The 25,600-nt window shown below is 45.0% G+C and overlaps 1 protein-coding gene across 1 annotated transcript in view; it reads right to left on the reverse strand.

Annotated features, from left to right (window-relative positions):
* RYR3 (ryanodine receptor 3) overlaps positions 1-20,830 on the reverse strand; it is a 563,044-nt gene extending 542,214 nt beyond the window's left edge. Inside the window, 1 exon segment of the mRNA XM_060146948.1 lies at positions 20,737-20,830. Coding sequence (XP_060002931.1) covers positions 20,737-20,787 — 51 coding nt within the window. The 5' untranslated portion in view covers positions 20,788-20,830.
* Between the last annotated feature and the right edge of the window lie 4,770 nt (positions 20,831-25,600).

Here is a 25,600-nt window from a genome sequence, read left to right on the forward strand (position 1 = left end):
TCACCAGGTGCATCAAGAAAACTAGAAGTCTATTTCTAGTTAAACTATTAAAAGTCTATTTTATTTTCTAGTGAAGAGTCTCTTTCTAATTTGCTACCAAAAATTAATTAAACCTCACTATGCTTCAGTATATCTTCCTAAATGTGGTATTAGCTAATGATCTACTTTATAAGAACGTCAACAAATTAAACAGCTATAAGATAATGGATGGGATGAATTTAAGGACAGGTTATTTTGCCTTAACTATGTGAATGTACCCTAAGGTGCCTGGCATCAAGAATATTAAGTTAATACATATTTGAAAAAGAATGAATCCATTTTAAAAGATTATTCTTTCAAAAGATCCAAAGGATATTTATCTAGAAAAAAGTTGTTAACCCTAATGTATTAAAAAAGATACAGTAGGATGAAGAGGCTGAAAACCTTGAACAGCAACCTTTAAAATAGGCTCTCTCAACTCTGCTCATAAAACTGCAAAAAAGGCACTGTCACCTGAGTGCTCTGCTCTTGGGAGAGCAGCTACCTGGAAACGAGATGAAGTCCTCTGTATTTATAGAGCACTGATAAATCTGAATACATTAAACCATCACATGTACCCTCCTCCACCCAAAATAGAGGCCCAACCAAAACAGACATACTGAGCACACAGATGCCAAAAAAATTTCTGAAAAGTCAAAGCAATCTTGAGAAAGAACAAAGCCGAAGGCATCACGCTCCATGATTTCAAACTCTATTACCAAGCTATAGAAATTCAAATAGTATGGTACTGGCATAAAAACACATAGATCAATGGGACAGAATAGAGCCCAGAAATAAACCCACACATATGGTCAAATAATTTACGACAAAGGAGTTAAGAATATACAGTGAGGAAAGGACAGCTTCTTCAATAAATGGTGTTGGGAAAACTGGACAGTCACATGCAAAAAATTGAAACTGGACCACTATCTTAACACTATACACAAAAATTAACTCAAAATGGATTAAAGACTTGAACATAGACCTGAAACCAAAAATATCCTGGAAGAAAACATAGGCGGGAGGCTCCTGGACATATGTCATGGAAATGATTCTCTGAATCTGACACCAAAAGCAAAAGCAACAAAAGCAAAAATTAACAAGTGGGACTATATCAAACCAAAAAACTTCTGCACAGCAAAAGAAACCATCAATAAAATGAAAAGGGAAACCTACTGAATAGGAGAAAATATTTATAAATCATGTATCTGATAAGGAGCTAACATCCAAAATACCTAAAGAACTCATACAACTCAGCAGCAAAAAAGGAAATAATTCAATTTAAAAATGGGTAGAAGATCTGAATAGACATTTTTCCAAAGAAGACAGACAGGTATTACATGAAACAATGCTCTACATCATTAGTCATCAGGGAAATGCCACAAATCAAAACCACAGTGAGATATCACCCCTGTTGAATGGCTATTATCAAGAAAAAAAAAAAGAAGAAAAACTGGAAATAACAAGTCCTGGTGAGGATGTGGAGAAAAGGGAAACTGTGTGCACTGTTGGTGGAAATGTTAACTGATGGAGCCACTATGGAAAACAGCATGGAGGTTCCTCAAAAAATTAAAAGTAGAACTATCATATGATCGAGCAATTCTACTTCTGGGTTTTTATTCGAAGAAAACAAAAACACTAACTCAAAAAGATATATGCATTCCCATGTTCATTGCAGCATTATTCACAATAGCCAAGACATGGAAAGAACTTAAGTGTCCACTGATGGATAAATGGATAAAGAAATTGTGAGACAGATATAGATAGATAGATAGATAGATAGATAGATTTTAGCCATAAAAAAGAATGAAATCTTGCCTTTTGTGACAAACTCAAGGGCATTATGCTAAGTGAAATAAGTCAGAGGAAAAAAATATGCTTTCTCTTAAATGTGGACTTTTAAAAATACATATATATATAGTGTGTGTGTATGTATGCATATATCTATATATGTATATATAGATCTATGCTTATAGACACAGAGAACAGATTAATGGTTGCCAGAGGCGGGGAGTGGTGGGTAGAAGAAATGGGTGAACTGTTTTTGTTTTTTGGATTTTTTTTAGCTTAAATGTTTATTTGAAAATAAAAGCAAGCACAAAGATGCACAAGTACCTAATCACATGGACTGGTCTTTGACATGGCTCAGTGTTCCAGCAAACCTTGATCTATCTAAGCCACTACCCCCTCACCTGGACCATTGCAGTCACCTTCCGACTGGTCTCCCTGCTTCCACTTCTCTCCTACTGCATGGAAGCCAGGGCTCTCAACCATGTCACTCCCTTCTGAAAACCTCCCAACCACTTCTCATCAGAACACTATCTCAATTCAATCTCATCTCAACTTCCTATTTAAAGACAGAACACAGTGGTCAAGGGTAGATTCCCTGGAGACAGACCACCTGGCTGTGGCATAGACAGACCATGTGTGAACTTGAAGAAGTTGCTTGTCCTCTCTGAGCCTCAGTTTTCTTCTGAGTACAATGGAGATAATAATAATGCCTACCTACAATACAGGGTTTATGTGATTCCCACATACAATTAGCAAGGCTTACAAGACCCTGTTAGATCCGACCCCCGCCTACCTCTAACTCCACGTCCTGCAATCTTCCCCTTGTTCATTCCATACCAGCCTCTCCAGCCTTAGGGCCTCTGACCTGTCCTCTCTCTTTTCTTTGAGAGAGAAATGAATGTTCTCTGTGGCTTCTGTCTCATACCATTCAGAGCACAACTCAAACGTAACCTTACAACAATTTCACCTTAAATAACCACCTAGACCTCTGCAAACTGTCACTCTCTGTCCCCTGATCATGTATTACTTTTCCTCATAGCTTTCAGCCTTATATGAAATCACATTTACTCCTTGTTTATATGTTCTTTGTCTCCCTCACTGGAACGTAAGCTTCATGAGGGAAGGAGTTCCATATGTCATGTTTACTATCATATCCTAGTGCCTATTGCAGTGCCTGGTACATAGTAGGCACTAAAAATATTCACTGAATACTAGAATAAATGAAATGTTTACTAGGGCATATAGTTCTTTTTTCTTTTTTTTTTTTAAACATCCTTATTGGAATATAATTGCTTTACAATGGTGTGTTAGTTGCTGCTGTATAACAAAGTGAATCAGCTATACAAATACATATATCCCCATATCTCCTCCCTCTTGCGTCTCCCGCCCACCCACCCTATCCCACCTCTCTAGGTGGTCACAAAGCACCGAGCTGATCTCCCTGTGCTATGCGGCTGCTTCCCACTAGCTATCTATTTTACATTTGGTAGTGTATATATGTCCATGCCACTCTCTCACTTTGTCCCAGCTTACCCTTCCCCAGAGCGTATAGTTCTTCATAAATAAAATGTCAGTTACTGTTATTGTCAGAGAATATTAGACCTGGAACTGAACTTAAAAATTATCTAGCCCCATTCATTTTAGAGATGAATGAGAAATAGTCCAAATTTACAGAATTAGTGGCAGACTAAAACCCAAATGCTAAATGAGTGGGTACTTTCAAGAAACAATTCCGTGAAAACTAGTATTTCACTGCTCTTTAGTTCATTTTAATTCTGTGCAACAATATCCTTAAGACTGATGAAGGGAATTGATAGCCGTGGAAGTAGGGTAGCTCCGAGTAGCTGTTCTTATTGTAGCTACAATCTATGCCATCCTGCTAGTAGTATGCCTACAATTCCAGTTATTGTTTACTTATATGAATCAAAACATTGAAGACTGATTTTAAAATAAAACTATCTAGGTACAGCATTGGTCAATCTTTAATATCCTAGCTCAAATTAATTCATAGAAACAGTAACAAGATACCAAACAGAATCGTGATGTAAAGGAACACTGGGAAGGCAGACTTTGGAGGGGAGGAAAAGTAGGACAGTTCGAGCACAGCACAGCTAGCCTGCTGGATGAGCTAGCTTATGAGCAGCACCCCCAAGTATGTGTGTAGGAAGGTTCAGTCAGTCGGTGGGAGGAAAGCTGGGGAGCAAAAAATGACATGCTGGCAACTGTTCCCATGAGACTCTTTCAGAAAGGGGGATACCAGGACAAAGAAAACAAAAACCATGACACTCGGGCTTCCCTGGTGGCGCAGTGGTTGAGAGTCCGCCTGCCGATGCAGGGGATGCGGGTTCGCGCCCCGGTCCGGGAAGATCCCACATGCCGCGGAGCGGCTGGGCCCGTGAGCCATGGCCGCTGAGCTTGCGCGTCCGGAGCCTGTGCTCCACAATGGGGGAGGCCACAACAGTGAGAGGCCCGCGTACAGCAAAAAAAAAAAAAAAAAAAAAAACCATGACACTCTTCTTTTAGCTTTATTTAGTATAAGTTCTGGGAGTAAATAGGGGGCATGAGGAAGGAGTACAAGTAGGTTTCGTTGGTGAATGGAAGACAAGGGAACCCATAAAATGGTGTACCCCCAATAATTTGCGGATGAAGAGAATGTTACCCAAAACTGAAGAACCACCACCTCGAGATGAGTTACTCTTGCTATTAATTGGTCAGAATGGTGCTGCCACAGAATGTAGCACAAGTAAAAACTGACCAGCCTGACTTAGGCCCAGAATGCCTCAAGCCTGTGTAAGAAGGTTGCCCTGAAGGACCCTCCGGGTCTTTGTGTTTAGATCCAGGATCGCTTCCTTTTGGCCCATCTGTACCGCCACCTTGATTTACCAATGGTTGTCTTCCTAACTCCCAACTCTTACTTCCATTTCCTGGATTGAGTTTAGGTATCAGATTTCAAATAAACTTAAGTTTCCTCCTGTTTTCTCCATTTTGTTTTATTAGGTTGTTCTATAAGTGTTTACTCAGCACATGCTATAGGCTCTGCTCTGTTTGCCACTGGGGATACATCAGAAACAACTACAAAAATGCCTTAATCACAGTCACACCACACACATACAAACACACACACACACGCACACGCGCACACACACACACACACACACACACACATACCCTTTTAAACTTTATGGGAAAAGAGTCAGTCCTATTAGAAGTTCACATTGTCTAATTCAGAATGGAACCTGTAATTTCTGAAGGTGGAGTCCCTTTTTATAAGTAACTAGATTAAAACATGCCATTTGCTCTAAGCAATGAGGTCTTGCAGAAACACTGAATTAAAAAATCGTTCGAGAAATCACTGAGCCACTGTACACACACATATGGGCACTGAAAGAGCTGTAAGAAATCAAACTAGCTAATAAAAGACGACCTTGCCCCCAGGGAGATATTCAATCTTGTGGAGAAAAGGAAATTTAGGTCCCATGAAACCAAGTTTGCACAATATGATCAAGCACCAGATTATTTAGTTCAGACAACAATAATTAGCAAGTACTTTCCAGTCATATTCCTCACTAAACTTTTAGCAAAATTTTAAACAAACCATCTGAATGTGCTGATTTGAATTTTGATCTCCTATTTTTTTTCTCACTATTATATGTAACCATATGGTAGGTCACCAAAGGCAAAAAGAGCCAGGGTAGTAAAGCCTATAGTCTATTCAAGAAAGGGCTGCATTCCACTACTGCTGTGACTTTAGGGCTCAGGTGCCCCATGGCCTAGAAATGGCCTCTGGCAGGAGTACAGGAGCCTAAGTTTAACAGTTTGAGGTATGAGGGACACTGCTGATACTGAACTTTTAACACCCAGAGTCCTCCCTCAAGAAGGCCTGTAATAGAGCTACAGCCCTTCAGTGCTAATCAGTTTCTATCTTCCAGATGTTCTTGGAGGGCCTACTTCCTTTTCTGTTACTTTAAACCCCTTGCCCAAGCCAAGGTGAATCACCTCCTATAGCTACGCAGTAGTTCTCACTCCATAAAGAAAAGTTGAGGTGCAGCATGAGACTCTTCTTTCATTTCCATTCCAGGGGCAAGGCCAGGTCCCTGTCGGTGGAGGTTCTCTCTGGTAATAGCCTCAGACCTCTAAGTCCCGTCTATACAGATGCCGTTGTTCAAGTGATCTTCTACATCTGTCCTTTAAGGGCCAACTGGATTCTCAAAGTATCAGATATACAGTTGTGAACTGAAGAAACCAGTATAAAAGAGTACCTGACAGAATCTATATCTATCTATTCTACTTCACCAAAGCCACACAGTAGTGAATTAACATGAGCATATATTTTGAAATCTTTAAGATCAATTATATTCATGTTAGCTGGTTCTCCATTACCTAAAGAATTAAGTCCAGTTCACCCTGATTTGCCTGCAGAATAGTTTTCATCTCCCAAGAGTCTTCCGTGTACCCCCTATACTCTAGTCTTCATAGTTCCCTGAATGTGTCACGTATTTTCACACCTCTGGGTTTTACTTGATGGTGACCCTTCTGTCTGAAATGTGCTTTTAACCCCATTTTCCATCTACCAACACCTTATAGAACCCACCCAGTTCAAATACTCCCTCTCTTTTCAAATTGTCCCTGACTCCCTGGTCAAAATTAAGGATTCCTTCTAGGCTGTGTAACTTCTATCTTTGTCCTAATCTACTGTTAGTTCTTTAGATGTCTAAGCTCTCCCACTAAACTTTAAGATGCTTGAGAATAGGATTATGTATTTTGCTCCCCTTTAAATCTTCTTCAGTTCCTAGCACATGTCTTTCACATAGTATGTACTCAACAGATATTTGTTGGATGGATGGATGGATAGACGGATAACATAGTATCTCAGTTTCCTAACAGAAAAATTAACAGATGATTGCCAAGGGTCATTACCTAGCTATAAATGTCTTAGGATTCTTTCAGAAAGCTATTAGCTCTGATTCAGCTCAGTAGACACTGGGGGGGGGAAAAAACACCTCAGTAGACTCACATAAGAAAGAGAAGCCTCACCATTCAGGACCCTACAGGAGGAAATCTCAGAAGAGGGTCCAGAAGCAGCTGGAAGTCAGGCCCAGGTTCCTCTAGGCTCTAAAGGAGGGCTAGAGCTTGGAGGAAACAGAGATAGTATATAAGTAGAAACAAGCTGAGCAACATGAAAGTATTAAAGTCCATTTCAAAGCCAAACAAAAATCAATCTTGAATTATCAATGATTTGAGCTATTAATAGAATGGCTTCCTTTCATCTGTAAATATGAATGGTGGCTGAGTTTTACTCCACATCTGCATGTTCACATGCCAGTGGAGGATGGTGGTACATGCTGTTGCTGGCGCTCAACGTGGAAATAAAGGGGCTATACAGAGTGGTTACTGGTTTCTATCTGGTATAGATTAGAGACTTTTAGAGCACACAGAAATCTTTTCCAAGGTGGACTGACATCAAAATAGCCTTCAGTTACTCAAATAAGCATCAGTTTGCAAATACCGAGAAACACAAAAAGTATAAAAATATCAATAGTCATCAAATTGGTATCAATGATATATACAGCAGACATGTGTTCCATACATATGGAATTGTCCCATACCCATTTTCTATTTCCATAAGGACCTAGAAATGTCCCGTGTGTGTTTAGTCCTGAGAGTCAGGTAAACATATATGTGAAGTCAGAGCCATCCTCATTTCTCATTTTTTACAAGCTGACTTCACGTAAGTCATGGAGGTCAGAAACTGAGACATTAGTCCCCATATTCCCAAGCCTGGATTGGAAGATTCTATGATATGCTTGGGGTTTTTAATCTTCACTGTAACACATTTACATCAGTGTCACCAACTATAAGGGCACAGAGAGGGGAACTCAGGCAGTGAGAACACAGTGAGGTAGGGACGTGGGCTGGAAGATCAGCATGTGAGAATGTATTCATTCCTTCAACAACTATTTTCAGAGACCTACTATGTGCCAGGCACCATCCTTAGTACTGAGAATATAACAAAGAAAACAAAAGGACAAAATTCTGATCCTTGAGTGGCAGGAGAGACACAAACAGAATAAGAAAATAAAATATGTGGTATGTTAGATGGTGATAAGTGTGAAAAGTGAAGAAAAATCAGCAGTACGAAAGAGACAGTTAACGTACAAGTCACTCTTAATTGAAAACACGGAGTTCTGTCTAAGATATTAACATCTACACAATAATATTGGGGTGAAAATTATGAAGTTAGTGATGCTTGGCCTCTTTCCTCCTTATCCTTACCCTTTAGGTGCCATATTTTTTTCCTTTTGTTAACATACCCTCTCTTTCCCCTATTTCCCTAGGAGATCCAGTGTAACCAACTGTGGAATTGAACCTGCCAGTGCTCTGGTGACCATTCCTTTTCTTTCAACCCCATATGCCATAATGCCAGATCAAGGGTCTGGCAAGTGGGCCTCTCACTGTTGTGGCCTCTCCCATCGCGGAGCACAGGCTCCGGACGCACAGGCTCAGCGGGCATGGCTCACGGGCCCAGCCGCTCCGCGGCATGTGGGATCTTCCCGGACCGAGGAACGAACCCGTGTCCCCTGCATCGGCAGGCGGACTCTCAACCACTGCACCACCAGGGAAGCCCCAGATCAAGGTTTTATTTCTAGGTAATCTGATAATCCAAGAGGAGGCACAGCAACATCGAAATCCACTCCCAGACCACTCCATTTACCATGGAGATAATACCTTAATCTAAAGGAGTATCTCGAATGTCAGGAATTCCATGCACCTTGTCATACGGTGAGAGAGAAGTCTGGGGCAAAGGAGCATATCTTCCCCAACAGCATATTGTAACCTAACCTATGCGTGAGACAGAGGTTAACCTTAAATCTCTTGTACTCTAAAACCCCAGTAAACCTACTTTTAATTTCCATTTGATGTGGGGCGTTTAACCTAGATGCAGAGCCTCTTTGGGCTCTGTGAGCTATTTGCCTTCTTACATGTATTCTGGAAGGTTCACCAGGACATGAACATGAGTGACATGCACTTAGCACAGCCAGAGACCACAGCAAAGCCCAAGAATCAGTAAATGTATTTGTCACCACCTATAAGGCAGCTGGAAGTCAGGCCCAGGTTCCTGTTGTCCGTAAAAAATACGATTTGGGACTGCCACCTTCCTACATGCAGAAACCCAAGCAGGAACACGTGCACACCCACAGGATTTCATTTGGCAAAGGCTTCTAGGGAGCAGGTGGGAGAGCTATTTAGATTTTTTTTTCCAATTAACTGAGTTAGAAATCGTAGTAAATAAACAGTTTTAAAGTACATTGTCTACCCTCTAAACAGTTCCCGAATCACTGAAGAGCAGCTGCTTCAGGATCCCAGGTGGCTCGTAGAAGCACAGGCTGAGCATGGGTGCTGGGGACCTGGCACAGGGAATCCCCATCCACTGGGGAGGAGGACCTACCATGAGAATATGTATTATATCACATCATACATTGTAGCACAGAGGAGAAAATATGCAGAGTATGAGATACTGTGCTCATTACAGCTCTACAAACATTACCACCTTTAATGATCTCAAAAGCTACATGAAAAGTTATCGATATTCCCATTTTAGAGATGAGGAAACAGTCAGGGTCTTACAGCCTACAAATGATCAATCGAGAATTCACACTCAGGTCTGTTTTACCTTTGAGCTCTTAAACACTCTCTTATCAAAGACTACAAGTGACGACGGTGTTGACGCTGATGACAGGGATGATAATGGTGATCTGAAAATGGCGGGGGTACCAGAGAAACCATCAACTTTAAGGCTCATAATAGGAGAGAACTAAGACATACAATTTTAAAAAATTGGTCTGGCTAGGCAAAATTTATACTAATTATAGTCATTTATGTGATCATGCACAATTATGCCTAATTATGAGTCACTACAATAATATTTATGTACAAAAATAAATATGTCAGAATAACTTTGATCTAAAATGTATTTGATTAGAATAGTGAGTTCCAGACATATGTAATCAGACTTCACTGTTGCCCAGGTTCTAATGTGCATGTGTGACATCTTTATAGCATTTTATATTTTATAAAGTATGCTTTCTGAGGACATCCTCAAGCAGCAGACATTATCAGATGTTGGGGGGAAGGAGGCAGCCAATAGTAACAAAATAGGGCCTGGCTCTGGAGAGACTCAGGGTGTGGTCATTTCATCCTGACCCTTCCTGTGAAATAATTATGACAGTCACCATTCTATAGATTAGGAAGGAAACTGAGGCTAGATTCAATGCAATAGCTCATCCATAGAGTTTAGTTTTCTATTCAACACTAAAAAAGTGAAATTTATGGCTAGTGAAACATCCAGATTCAGTACTAAAAAAAAAATCTCCTCCTTTCTTTAAAGAAATCAAAAGCCCCCCGTCCATTCTCTATTAGCTGGGGGAAATCTCACTTTAATTTTTTAAAATATAACTTCCCATCTACTTGGCCCAATTGTTTCGGTTGTTGGGACCAGCTTTATGAATGAAAATAAAGAGCCAGCTCGGGGCTACAACCTCATCAAAAACAAGGAACCACCAGCCAGCCTACACACCTAGACTCCCATTACACTCCTCAAGGACGAGAGAATTTTAACTAGGTAAATATCTACCCTCATCCAGGGAAGGGAAAATTCTTGCTAAAGATTAAATAACCAACATTATCCAAATTTAATTCCACGGAAAGCAGAGGAGAAATAATGGAAATGATGTTTGGTAGAGTAGGAGGGAGGTAAAAATCAGAAGCTTGGGCCACTGCCTGCAGTAGGACCCTTCAGAGGAGAGGGCACGAAAGTACGTAACAAAAATCAAGCTTTACTTTAGGTTCAAGCTTTGCATCCACAGACATGAGAAGGGATCAGGTAAGGTGCACAGCCAGATCTTTACAGTGGGATGACCTTGAATTGCTAAAAATACAGCGAATTCCCTGAAAGGCAAATTTCCATACTTAAGACATCGGTTGAAAAGAAATCTCCCCAAACCAAGGACAATGTGTTGCTTGTGTTTAGGATTCTGCAAGCCACGTTGCCTACCCGCTGATGCTGATACAGGTAATCAAAACTTGCCAGAGGAAGAGTCAATCAACATTTGCATCAAGAGGTTGTGCACAGTAGACACTCTGAGAACTGACCTTTCAGTCTGTGCACTTGGGGCCGTGTCCATCCGAGGCTCATTTCCATTCACAAGGCCTGGTCATATTATACTGAAGCAGAATGTCAGCAATCCAGACCATGGAATAATCCCAGGGCATTGTCCCTTTGTACTTTCCAACTTTAAAATGGATGTGCAATGACATTTGGAGTAGCTAGTGTGACTAATGTCGCTGTTTTACACTGGTTGTTGAGACGATATTAATAGCTAATATTTACCGAGGACTTAACTATATTTTGGGCACTCTTCCAAGCACCTTACGTGGATTAACTCATTTAATCCTCACAACAACGCTTGGAGAGACACACTATTACTACTCTCATTTAACCCATGAGAAAATAGCCGCAGAAGTTAAGAAACGTCCCCAAGGTCGTAGATGTTAGTAAGAAAATTTTTGTACCACAGAGGTATGGAAAAGTGAAATGAATTGTTATAAATGCATCTGAAGTGATATCCTTGCTACCTCAAAACCAGACTGAGCTCCCTCGTGACCTCCAGCTGTTGGAGGCATGGAACATTATGATGTCTTATTCATCTGTGTAATTCCCAGTCACTTGCCAAGGTCCAGGCTGGCCAATAAAGGTTGCATGGATACCCTGCTTACTTTATATTTCATGATATCTATATCTATATGACAATTTTAAAGGGTGTTTAAAGGCTGACACAATCTGCATACATTTTGATGATCCAGTCTATCATTTATTAACCCTACTAATCTGTCTGCCTGCCAATCTCTCTCTTATACACTGAAACAGATGATACACTGTCTTTTATGTTGACATTTTCATCCAAGGACCTTGATGTGTATTGTGAGCGCCATCCTACTCATAAAAATATTCATGCATTCCAGGGAGCGCATTCACTCAGAATCTGAGGGTTCATCCACGGCTGCAAACTGGCAGACAGCTCAGGATCCTGCTGCGGATGTGTTTTGCTTGGCTGGCCACGTTTAAGAATTTTTTTTATTTGAATGTGTAGATCGGGCCCATCTCTCTTTGCAAATAAAGCCTGATTCACACATTTAGTTACCTGCCTGGCCCCAAAAGTGTTTAAACGTGAGCCCTCTAATCTGCTGTTACCTAGGGATTTGGAGTAGACTGAATTTAAGACCTCTGTGTTCCTGGAGTTTATAATCTGCAGATAGGAAACTTTTCAGGCAATGGGGCAACAAAACATTCTTTTATTCCAAGCTACTCCTTCCATATACACATATCTAATTCTCCCGGAGGAGACTCAGAATCTCTTCACTCCTATTTTCAAGGCATCCCGGAGATATACATTATTGCCATGTCTTCAGAAATGGATGAACTAAAACCTAGGGAAGGGCAGACAGTCCTGCAGGTATCTGGTGATGGAAATGCCGCCAAATAAAGCGAATGCTTTTGCTCTGAGTTCACCCATTTGACTGGTACGTTCTGTTCTGTTTTTCATCTTAAAATCCCTCTTGCAAAGAAATGAGATTTGCTCAAGACCCCACTATGGTTTATTCTTGGACTTCTCTTTTCTAGGCAGCCTGGACAGAAGAGAGGCCGACTTGGAGGTGGACCGCTGCTATAGTTGAGAGCAACATCTATGTGTCCTGGATGATAGAGATGAAGGGGCTCTTGAGGGGCTCACACTTTTCCTGGGTTGCCCGCCCTGTTTTGATGAGACTGCTTGGAGTCAGCTTTTGGTTCAATGTGAAGTTGTGGCCAACTAAATCCCACTTACCGCCCCGGTGTTATTTACAGTCTGGATCTGGTCCACAGCATACAGTACAGCAGTGCCAATCAATACTTCTTACACTGTGGAACATTTAGGTGCCATTGATGGAGAACTTTCCATTTCTTCCTGTAGTCCCACTGACTAGCTCTCTCTGCTCGGGCCCATTAGAGAACTCAACTGTGAAATTATCAGAGAGTAAATGCCAGGCCCTGTCACCGGTGTGTTTGAGAAGCAGGTACCTTCCAGTAAGAGCCTTTTCTATTTGCTCTGTTGGAGGACAGGCAGCTCTCCTTGGCATTCTCCTTTATTGCTGTAGGAATTGTTCTAATTGTCCCTGATCTGGTTTCAGGGACTCTGGAGCATTTGCTTGGTATAACGATGAGCAACACATCACCAAATATGATAACTGACAATGGAGTTTTGTCACTTGAACACTCTTCTTCTTTGGGAAGCCGCTGCCTTAGTACTCTGTTTGAAGTAGAGTCATCTCATCTTATAGCAATCTGAGGCTTTCTTTTTCTAACTGTTGTCTCTGATTCTGAATTATCTAAAACAAAGTATTTATTAGCACCAGTCCTGGCTGCGAACAGCGATCTTCCCAATGCCTGAAATGAGGTTGGCCACTTTCTCCCATGCAGCTCAGGGATTCCTCTCCTGTGATCAAAGGTCATAAGTAGATAAAGATGGAGTCTCTGTGCCACCACCCCCAGAACCCAGACTTCCATGCCCTGGTGCTTCTTCTACCTACTCAGGGTTCCCCAAGAACCAGTGCAGTGCTCACCCAGGCTTGCTCCTCTCAGGAGTGCTCCCAAGTGCTCTCAGGTGTCACCAATCCAATTGCTATTTCTTCAGAAACTGGCTCTGCTAATGATGCTAATCATTAACGGCACCTGCTGAGCTAACAATCTTGCATTTCTGTACTTTGATAGAGGGAATTGCTTGAGTCAATGCTTCATCCCAGAGGCAGACCAAGGAAAAAGGTAGCCTTCTGGGTCACACTGACACTGACGCCAACTCAGATTTGCATTCTTACACTTTCCTGAAAGCTGCGCTGCCTTGCGCATCACACGGGCTGGTTCCCATGGCATAAAACCACACGTAAACTAAACTCAGTAGAAAACTGTTGATGGCCTGTAAGCTTCTGTCTCTAGAGCTCTCTCCTGCCTCCTTTGCACTCTGAAAAGTAAGCAGCCACCAGCAGCTGTCACCCCGGAGGGGATGGCTCCTGGGAAACTTTCTGAGTCTCTCTGTGATCTGATTTTAGGATATAATGTCTGCTGTCCTTCTTCTTGGGCACCAGATCCAATAAAGTAAGACCTCTTCAAGTAGTCAAGCCTGAATGGGGGCTGGGAGACCTGTAATCAATGAGGTTCACTGTCTAAGGAGGTGGAAGGTGAAAGAAAAAGACAAAACCAACAAAGAGAAAAACAGGGCCTCGTGCCTCAGTGTCTCCTACTTTCAGGCCATGTCCGGCCTGAAAGGACAATAGCCCAGAGCATTCCTGTAGAGTCAGCAATGTGCTCTGAGCTAGACAAGGGAAGAAGTGCATTTGAGGAGAGGAGACACAGCTCTTTTATTTTTGAATACTGCATCATCAGTCTCAGAGCTGATCTGAACTTTGTTTTCTAACAATCAGGAATCAGAAATGACACAAGGAGGGAAAAAAACAATCTTGGCACCTCACAAGGCCCATCCCTGTAGCGGGATCAGGACCCAGGTGCCAGCACTTTTCATTCCCTCTTTCGGAGTTGAAGAGGTGCTACGATGGCAAAACTCACTGAAGCAAAGGAGGCTGCAGTGGCTGGAAATGTCTTTGTCCCGAAAATACCCCACCGGCTTCCAAACAGGAAGATGGCTGAGAGGATGCCAGCCTGAAGCCCGAGGACCCGACGTGGCTCCCTGGGGAGAAGTGGTACCCTGCAGCCTCAGCATTGGCTGGGATCCCACCACAAAGCATCTGCTTCATCCAGGTGCGGCCAGAAAGGAACTTTTCAAAGGCCCTGACTCTCCAAACAGACGTGACTGAAGCAGCAATATCCCTGGGAGGAAAAGCAGGGTGGGCTTTATAAGAAAGCTGGTCCCAGTGCTCTGCGGGAAAGGACAATGGGGCTCATAAAAGAAATGGGAGGGAGGAAACGGGAGGGGTAGCTTTGAAGGGAAGAGATAAGGGATTCAATAAGAAAAGGTGGTCCAGTGGGAAATCATAGCTTTGGTAATTATCTGAGAAGATGAAAAATAACTGAAGGTTCTGTTTGGTGGCTGGAATCCTGGGGACCTACCTGGCCTTTTGAAGGCTCTTGCACCAACTGACTTGTCTTCTCAATCAAGTTTTCTAGTCAAATAGCTTGAGGGAAGCTGGCGTTTGCTTTAGTCAAGTAATTTCCCAGATATGCTGGGGCTGGACCAACACTGGAGACCGTCTAACAACTCTGGGATGAAGGCGAGGCCCTGAGACAGAGGGCATTTTAGAGGAAGGGGAAATGCACTTTTCGACAAGATCCAGTCACAGGCAGGGTTGATTTCCTCATGCAGGAAAAACACAATAATACCCGATGAAACACACCCTCTTCTCCCCTTTGACGTACTGTTGGAATGACCGTTGCCTCTCGTGACACTTCTGTGAAGCGACTAAAGCAAGTTCTACCTCGATACAGTGTGGAAGATCTCCATTTTCTTAAGGGACTCATTCAAGGTCACAGTGAGCTAGGGCTAGAAATAAGAATTCCTGCCTCCGAGTTCAATTTTTTTATTCTATCATTCCACTGCTATTGGATAAATCTTGTATTAAGGGTAGCTTAAAGACAGAGCTAATAAAGAAGAGTTTCTACGGATGCAGGGTTGTGGGAAATGAGCTGGTGTGTTGGTTTCTGAAGACATTCCAGGGTCTACACAAGAGATTGGGAAGAATCAGGCAGGAGGATGCAAGTCAATTAGAAAATGATGAAGCCAGTGACTTCTAAACTAAACCCACTTTAAGTTGTAAGGTAAAGGAAGAGTCAAATGATGAAATAAAAAAATCCTTCCCAGCAAGTAGTGAAAACAGGTGATCACAAAAAAAGCAACAGAGGCAAGTGAACACAGATATTCATAATAAGATCTATTTCAATACAAATCCTTCAAACATAATTACCAGGGTATTTTGCTCTCCAGATAAATTCCTCCCACCCTTTCTTTTCCAACGATTTTTCCCCTCAGATCAACCCTTAGGAAGCCAGGAAATATATTTGTCTTCCTCTAATTCAGTATTGGAAAAGAAATAAAGAATTGTGAAAAAAAACGTATTTCACCAGAAGTGTCCTCATCCTGCTTGACAATCATATTCGCATCAGAAAAAATATTCAGACGTCAGACACACCTTATTCAACTGCAGACCTGTACTTGGTCCCACTCCTCTTACACTGGGCTGCAACGCATGCCAAACCTTTCCAGGTTCACAGTCACCATCACCTCATTCCCTGGAGCGCGGCACCTCCCAATCCCCCAGGACAACCCTGGTCACGGCAATGAGTGCCTCCGGGGAGAAGCTCCACCCCCACCCCCACGCTGATGTGACCTTCTGACGCAAGTTAATTTCTGTGAGAAGGAACTGGCTTCCTTCTACATCCACCCAGGGCATTTCCCTGGAAAGGAGGGGATATCAGGTGTCCAGCTATCCTGCTACAGCTCCTTAGTGAGATCAGCTTTCCAAAGCCAAAGGAAAAGAGACTGAGAAAGTGCGAAGCCATATTGGGAGACCCAGAGCGTGGGAATATTCTGCGTTTTTGCCATTTTAACCATTAGACCTGATTCGGCAGCACAGCCCAGCCCTGCTCTCCAACCACACACACCTGGTACTGGGTCTGCACTCTGCATCTGGGTCTGCACCCTCCATCACCAAGCACCGTCGCCCCGAGAGCCGATGTGCTTGAAGGCAGAAGTCACTGCTGTCCACCTCCTCGCCCCGCCTCCCTGAGGAAAAGCTACCAAAAGCACGCCATTGGCAACAAGCCCCTGTTATGTAAATGGACTCAGCTGAGGGGAGAAGCAAGCAGGAATCTATAAACCACCGAAGGAAAGTTCACTGTCATCCCAACCTGGCACGAGCACGTGCTCTGGACCGACGTGAGCTCACGCAGCTCAAATTCAGGGATTTGTCCTAGTCACCCTGTAGGGTGGAAGCCAAGACCATGGGAACAGTCTCAGTTCTCAGCCCAAGTGCCTTCTCCCGTCGCTTGAGAGCTGCAAATTTAGATGAAGGACAACTTTCTACGAGGAGGGCTAAATGAGGCAGCTATGACCTATCTTTAATGGAAACTAATAGAAACGAATGCCATCTCATTTTGAGTTCTGTCTCAGTTAACTTTGTGGTGGAGAGGGCGTTGGCAAAGAGAAGGCTGTGGCATTTTAAAACAGCAAGCTGAGGCTTGGAGGTTTTCCTTTCTCTCTTTTTTCACGGATGCTGTAGTCCAAGGGGAAAAAAATCGGGGGGAGAGACCATCTTCTTCCTGGCACTCTCAAAGCATGATGCAGCGCCAGCCGCTCCACCAACCGTCTGGAGATAGGGTAATTGTCACTCTTCTCGCCGTAACTTCTGGCTTTCAGATCGGTGGCTGGCAGGTTTATCTGCTTCTGAGCAGCTTCAGAGCCACTGACAGTGACAGTGACACTGGCTACGTCAGCAAGAGCAATCGGAAGGGAGGATGATGCCACTGCCAGCAGCAGTGGGAGAGAAAATTGTAGCCTTCGAGAAAATTCTTAGGTCTATCCGTCTGGCTGACTCGCTCTCATTGACTTAGATGACTGCCATGACGAATCACTTAGATGATTTCGGAAGGCCAGAAGAGAATCAGTAGTTTTACACAGCCGTTTTCAAGTTTGGGGTATAGGAGCTTTTAGTTAACATGATGTGCTTACATTTCCAAACCCCTTGTGTAGGACCTGCCCCCGACTTAGGAGAGGGTGGGCTTCAAATGTATCAGAGGAGGCAACTAGGACGAACACTACCACCCAGCTAGTGCCTGAAGCCCCAGTACACACGCCTACAGGGATCACTGCAGTAATTCTGGTCCATTTCAGGTCATCGATAGTTCTAGCTGCTTTCATTTTTGTCACTATCATGATAAACAGGACACGGTAACCATCAACAATTTGACAAGGGTCCTTGACACAGTACTAGTCTATGGTCTATTTTTTTTTAAGTAGCTTAGAAAGCCTCTGCTCTTGGAGTAGCAACTCTCTAAAGTTCACGGTTGCAAAGACAGAATTCTATTTCATCGTCAAAAATCAACCACCTTCTGGTCCAGGACGATGTTAAGGCGAAGAGGCATTACATGACTAACGTATGGCCAAAATGCTTTCAAAGATACTGTTTTGGGAAAAGAAAGAAACTCTAAGGTAAAGGTAGGTGGGGGAGTTTAAACTGAAATATTACGTTCTCAAACCTAGTCTTGGTCAGAAGTGAAAATTTTCCACTGATAGCACAGCCCTATGATTCCTGACACCTCTAAAAGCAGCAAGATAAAACCAAAATCTTGTGCAGATCAAAAACTTACATCAGGTAGGTTTGGAGAAATAATTTTGTCTAATTCATGGATACAGAGGGAGAGTGTCAGGGTTCAGAAAGCGGCAGTTCTCATCTCAGTATATATATATTTTTTTTTTTCGGTATGCGGGCCTCTCACCGTTGAGGCCTCTCCCGTTGCGGAGCACAGGCTCCAGACACGCAGGCTCAGCAGCCATGGCTCGCGGGCCCAGCCGCTCCGTGGCATGTGGGATCCTCCCGGACCGGGGCACGAACCCGCGTCCCCTGCATCGGCAGGCGGACTCTCAACCACTGCGCCACCAGGGAAGCCCTCAGTATATTCCTAAGACTATAACCTCTGGAGTAATGCTCAATGTCACACTCTAGTGGGAATTTAATTTAACATTATGGAATGACAGTGATCAATAACTCGCTGGGCAACCATGGCCAAGTCACTTGATTTCCTGTGCCTCAGTTTCATCACCTATTCTCTCCCCAATAAGCCAAAGATGAAGAAGTTAAGCTGCTTCATAGGGTTACTGAGGAACACACCTAAAAATGCTTAAGGTGATTACTAGAAGGAAAAGGATCAATGTCACATTTGGAGTCACTAGCCCCCATGGTCACTTGCAGGTTTCAGTAGAAGCCATAACTGACATGCTGTACCTCTGCAACAGAGGTTCTTAACCTGGATCCTTGAACCACACAGGGGGCCATGAATGGGCTTTAAAAGGGGCCCACCTGCTCTGATGTAGGGGCAGAAATGTCCATGACACAAACAGTTTAAGAAGCACTGCTCTACGGTAAGCCTTGGTTACAGATGTACCAAAAAAACAGTGACACTGCCTGATGGAGAGGAAAAGTCAGGAAAGATGGCCACAGAAGCCAAGGGAAACACATAGGATCGGATCTCAAGAAAACCACCAGGATTTCGCCTTGACCCTCTGGGTCATCTACCCAACACTGAGCCTGTCTGTCAGAATGGAACTTCTTCAATCAACAATACCTAGAAGATCATTAATAGTAAGCAGAAGAAATGACTGATTGAGGAAGGCACAAGGCAGGAAGCACCTGAGCTGCCGTCCACGCAATACCAAGAACACCTGTTGGAAGGAAAGCCTAAGGATCTCACAGGGCTTTGGTGGGAACAGGCAGATTTACAGCAAAAGGGCTGTAAGGAGTGGTATGTGTGGTTGTCTTGTGTGCAGTGTGAGAGATGAGGATGGGGTCTGGGTCTGCAGATCAGAGCCAGGATGAAGAGATGGATAATTCTGCAGTATCAGAAGGTAGTACCAAAGGGTATTGGGTCCCAAACGAGACCCAAGTCCCACTCCCAAAAGAGAAACCATGTTTGGAAGAGAAACTAAAGGGAATTGTAAGGAAGCACTCCATGAAGGAGAGGGAATGGTGCAAAAGATGGACAAGAGCTAAGTTGTGATCTTCAGAGAGCAGGTTTGAAGGTGGACTTGAAGAGGAGAGAAAGGATTCCAATCCCTGATGGCTAGGCAGCGCATATAAAATGATTTAACACTTATAGAGCAATTTACCGTTTACAAAACATTATGACATTCACTATCTCATTTAATCCTTATCACCCTGAAATGCTGGTTGTATTTTTTTCATTTTACCCATGAGGAAACTGAGGCTTGGAAGGGCGGATTATGCGACTCGCTCAAGGTCACTTGGAGAAAATCAGAGCTGGGACGCACCCCAATGTCCCCACCCCTACTGGTTGTCGTCCACCCCCACCCGAAAACCTTCACATCAACTCCTAAGGGGCAAGGTGGATGTGGTTACGACAGACTCCACCCCAGCCCCCAACCCCGCCACTTCCCCTAAAATCTGGAGCGGAGCAGCGCCCTCCGGTGCCAGGGAGGGGACCTGAGTGACGCGGAGCCAGAGCCCGGGGTTTCCCTGTCCTGCGGGGCTCGGAAGAGCGGGTAGCAGAAGCCACGGCTCTTATACGCGGCACAGTCAAGCAACGCTCCAGCAGCAGCTGCCGGCTTGGGGCTGAACGTGCGAGGGGCAGTGGCGGGCGATTTCCCTTCCGAGCGATCCCAGGACTGACCCAGCGCCTGCGCCCACTTCTCGGTGCCCCATGCTCGCCCCTGCCCCGCTGGTTCCTTCTGGCGGTTCCCCAGTGCGTGGAGGAGGCGACAGGGGGCTGGGGTGGAGTGTTGGGGTGAAAGAGTGGGGCCGACTCTGGGGCGAGAGCCTCCACTTCTGATCCTCCAGGTCAGAACAACAGCGAGCAAACCCTGGCTGGAAGTTTGGGCATCAAAGGTTTCGGATTAAGTAGCAAGTTGCCCGGAGAGCGGTAGAGGTGGAGGTGGAGGTCTGGGGTGGGGGTGGCGTAAGGGGAAGAAGGGACAGGCGAGAGAAGGTGCCCCTTCCCGCGCAGCCCCCTCGCGGCCCCGCTGGTGCGGAGAACGCGCCGGGCTCCTGGCTTCGGGCACCGCGCATCGGACACCGCGGCGCAGCGCAGCCCCTCCTCGCCCGGCTCCGCGCTCCTCCCCACCTGCCCGTCGCCTCGCCCCCGCCGCGGAGACTCACAGTCCGCAGGAACTGGATCTCGTCCTCGCCTCCTTCTGCCCCTTCGGCCATGGTTCCCGAGGCGCCGGCGGTACCCCTGCCTCCGGCGCCTCTGCTTCGCCCGGCAGCCGCTCGGCGTGCGCCCGCGGCTGCTGCGCTCTTTCTCCTCCTCCTCTTCCTCCTCCTCCTCCTCCGGCTCCTGGCTCAGCCTCAGCAGCGCCGAGCTAATCCCCGACCATATAGGGAGCTGGGCTAACACTGCACTGCAGAGCGCCAACGCCAGCCAGGCAGCCCGCCTACCCTCTCGCCTCTCGCCCCAGCCAAGTGTGCGGCGGCCGCGGGGCCCGCGTAGAGCGCAGCGCCGGGCGCACGGAGCGGGCGGGGGACGGCGCAGGCACCCGGGCGGGGGCCGTGGGGCCTCCCCCGCACCGCGCCGCGCCGCGCTGCCAGCTCCGCGGAGACGCGCGCCCCGCGGCGACGGGAGGGTGCCCCTACCCCGCTCCGACTCGCAAACAAAGGCCAGGTGCTTAGCTCCAGCGTGCCCAGATTGGGCGCCAACCCCCTCGCTTTGCCCACTTTCCCCTCGTGTGTGTGTGGCGCGGTGGGGCCCGGGGCGACACGAATGCTTTGCTCCGGTCCGAGTGCCTCCTTCGGAGCCCCAGCCGCGGAAGGCTGAGAGGCGTGTGCCTGTGCTCGTCTGAGCAGCAGGGAGAAAACGGTGCCGTGAGGGTGTCTGTCCATTCATAACAAAGTTTGCAACTCCCTGAATAGCCCTTTCTGCACCTTAAGAGAGCCCCGTCGCCTCTTCAAAATCCAATGAGTCTGTTTTATCGAAGCCCTTGATTATCCATTGTTGCTGGGCAGAGTAACATCTCGCGGCACCTCAGAGAGCTTCCAGGGATTCCATCCACAGTTCAGAGGTCAGGTGGCATAAAAACCCCTTCTCTCTGACTACCCCCCATCTCCTAAACTTACTCTGCATTTTAGGGTGCCAGCTCTGGGAACTCTAAAAAAGATAGAGAATAGTATATACAGTGGGACCGCTTCCAGGTCCTTGGACTGCCGACATCTCACCCAGACTTAGGTCACTTTCTGGAGGTGGGAGGCAGCCAGACTGGTCCTTTCTAAAGCTGAGGGTACAGGATGCCCCCTTCTGTCTGCTGGCCAAGAAGTTCCAGGGTGAGAGAAGCTTTCAAGAGAAGGGGTGCTCCGAAGAGCAGTGCCCCTAGGATGAAGAGGAACCCAGAAGATGTACGTGTGACAATTCTGGGCTACTGGTGGCAGAGGACACTGAAAATCCCAACCAATTTGGCAGCTTCTGTGTTGATGACCCTTCTCTTCGCTCTACCTTCAGACCTCTTTCCTGGACTCCAGTCTCACATTTTCTACTGGACATCAGAGATGCTAAGAAAAATAGTGTGTTTTTTTCTTATATTTTACCCAAACTGCTTCCTTCCAGAGGCTGCCCCTTGGCCCTAGTGCCTCTTCTGAAGCCTGCCTAGAGGAAAGCAAACCATCTGCACATCGTGGCCCTGCACATACTGGGAGGGCACCTGTCACGCTCACCTCTGTGACCCACCATCCACTTTTCCCATCTCCTGGCTAAACATTCCTCCTCCCCTGGCCATCCCCTGTAGCACAGTTTTCAGAGCCTCCACCTCTGATGGCCTAGTTATAAGCATTCCAGTTTGCCTTCTTCCTCCTAATTCGTAGTGCTCTCCTCCCTCATTTTGGACAGTCTGTACACGCAGACTAATATTGGATTGTCTTTGGAGCAGCACCAATGACACCTTATGTCTGCATTTAACTAGAATTTCTGTAGTTTTCTTTCTCTTTCCCACATGAGCCACTCAAGTCAAGACTTCCCCACTTTAGTCATGTCTCAGTACTTACGTACCAGCTTTAAAAAATATTTCTTTCTCTTCTAATTCATTTTATTTATTTCTGTCTATATATGGTCCTTGACGACATTTTTGAATCTAGGTTTTGCCATCCAAAGTGCTAATTATCATTAAACTATGGTATGGCATATCTTTGTCATATCCCTAGACACCCTCTTGGGTCAAGTTTCATACTTTTGTCTATGATTATTTGATAGATAAAGAACCTACCTAAATATATTATTTTGCAGCCCCAATTTTTTCTTGTCCATGAGACTACAAATGCCTTTTTCACACACTTTACTGAAATCAAGATACGTGGGGTAGGACAGGCACTACCTGCTTTATCGGTCAAATAACCCCACCACAAAAGGAAGTGGGAACGACACTCCTTGCTCTGACACTGAGTGCATCCTCTTGGATTCTGGGTGGTCCGCACATTGCTTTAGTGTGCACAAAAGTGATCTGTTTAATTACCCAGTCTAGGATTTATTCCGGGGCTCAGTCTATAGTTTCAGCCTATATTGGGGGGAGAGTAGAACGTTCACCTCTGTGTGAAATCCTCTTGCATTCTCTAAGATTTCCCAAAAATTTACCAGTAATGATGCTGTAGTCAGGTGATCAAATTATCTCACCACTTTAGGATTTAATTCATCCAGGTCTGCAGATATAACACTGAATATGACAGCTGAAGCCCTTGTCTGCAGGGTTAGTTGAAAGACAGAGCGAAAAGAAAGGAAACTAGTATGGGTAAGATAGATGGAGAGTAGATAGATGATAGATAGATAGGTAGAGAGAGAGAGAGATTTCAGATACTGGGCTTTGTTAGTCCTTCCATGACGTCTGGGACAGAATAAATTAAGATTAAGTTACTTGTCAATTTATACATCTGGTAAGTGGCAGAGCTGTCATTCAGACTTGGATTGTCTGACTCCAAGCCTAATACTTTTCGGTACTTTTTATACTGTGCCGCCTTTCTTCTAGGACAGCCAAATAGAAACCATCAGTTTGATAGAACCCTCCCCACCACCCTATATCCCCACATATCAGGTTTGCTCCTCCACAACCTGTATTTTATTTTATTTTATTTTATTTTGCGGTACGCGGGCCTCTCACTGCTGTGGCCTCTCCCGTTGCGGAGCACAGGCTCCGGATGCACAGCCTCAGCGGCCACGGCTCACGGGCCCAGCCGCTCCGCGGCATGTGGGATCCTCCCGGACCGCGGCACGAACCCGTGTCCCCTGCATCGGCAGGCAGACTCTGAACTACTGCGCCACCAGGGAAGCCCCACACCCTGTATTTTAAACTGGGTATCTCCCCAAACCAGTTTCTCTTCGTAGAGAGCTAGAGGACTTGGACTTTGGGTCTTAGAGGACATAGAAGCTACTATAGTCTCATTGGAAAAAGCCAAGCCTCCCAGGTTTCTAAACCCCTGAAAGCTCTCTGCCATTTATTAAAAGTCCAGTGATGTGCCCACAGAGCAATAAAATACCATGGGGATGCTTGAGTTGTTCAGAGCCAGCCCTGGAAACCAGCAGCATTTGAGTGTGGGGCACCATGCAGCCAATATCACCAGCAGCTGGAAAGCACGTAGTAACAGCCCCTAGGCCTGCAGGGCCAAACAAGAAATTTCTAATTTTTATCCTTTCAGCACTTCTGTACCTTTTACGTATATACTTTTTAAAGGCCTGACAAAATCTGAAGCCTGATTATTGAAATAAAATTCATGTATTTTATTTTTCCCTCTGGCAAATTCTCACATGAAGTATTGGTTCTGAGGATTTTCTCACATACAGGGCCTCTTATATGTGTTTTACCAGAAAGATTGATACAGCTTTAAAATAATGAAAAATGGCCACAGTCATATCTGGCCACAGTATCCCATTTGCTATGCTTTATTACTCATGGTGGTCAGTTGCTCAAGTGGTGTTAATGAGGCCAGGGTTGTGGATTCAATTCCAGGAGGGCCAGTTAGTCTCACTCTATCTGCTGGTCAAAGACCCTGGCCCCTTTACCCTGGCCAAGAGCCTCATAAACATTTGCTGGTTTAACCATAGGGAAGGCAGGCCCAAGCCTAGTGACTATCTAAGACCTACCATTCTTGGAGACACAGGAACTAAGAGGCCACACTTGGTAAAGATAGCCTTCACCCCTATTATTGGAGATATATTAAACTGTACACAACATTGAATCTGTCTTCAATATCCATTTCAGCCTCACCTCCCAGCTACAGGAGTCATCCGTCTGCTGAAAATACGTTTCTCCAGTTAATTATGCTCATGACTTTGGCCTGCATTGACTCACGTTCCATCTGGGGAAAGTATAAAAGGCAATGATGGAATAACTGTAGAGGTGAGGAGGGGGCTGACCTCTGCTAGCTGCCATCTTTTTTTTTTTGTGGTACGCGGGCCTCTCACTGCTGTGGTCCCTCCCATTGCGCAGCGCAGGCTCAGCGGCCATGGCTAACGGGCCCAGCCGCTCCGTGGCATGTGGGATCCTCCCGGACCGGGGCACGAACCCGTGTCCCCTGCATCGGCAGGCGGACTCTCAACCACTGCGCCACTAGGGAAGCCCGCTGCCATCTTTTTTGATCCAACACCATACACATGAGTACTATCTATATATTGACTGAAGATTTATTTATTTTTCCATTAGCAAAGAGAAAAAAAAAACCACCTTTCTGTGCTTTTTTTCAAGTATTTAAACTGTGAAGGTCTTTTACTGGTGGGAGGGCAAGAAGGTATTGTTACCAGTTAAGCCCATGAACAGAAATATTCCTAAAAAAGACACCTGCTTTTGATTCTGCACTGCTAGGAATAATGGTGTACCCACTTACATTAGTCTTTTTTTTTAATGTTAAGTAATGATTATCATTTGTTTCTAAGATATTTGTGATAAGCTACTAAGTTGATGAATTCCTTTGGTCAAAGAATTGGAAGCCATACCAAAAAGCCTTGACTTGAATTCCTTTCTTCATTAGCAAGGGGACAGATGCAGGAAAATAT

Source organism: Lagenorhynchus albirostris, chromosome 1, assembly GCF_949774975.1.
Source record: "Lagenorhynchus albirostris chromosome 1, mLagAlb1.1, whole genome shotgun sequence".
NCBI lineage: Eukaryota > Metazoa > Chordata > Mammalia > Artiodactyla > Delphinidae > Lagenorhynchus > Lagenorhynchus albirostris.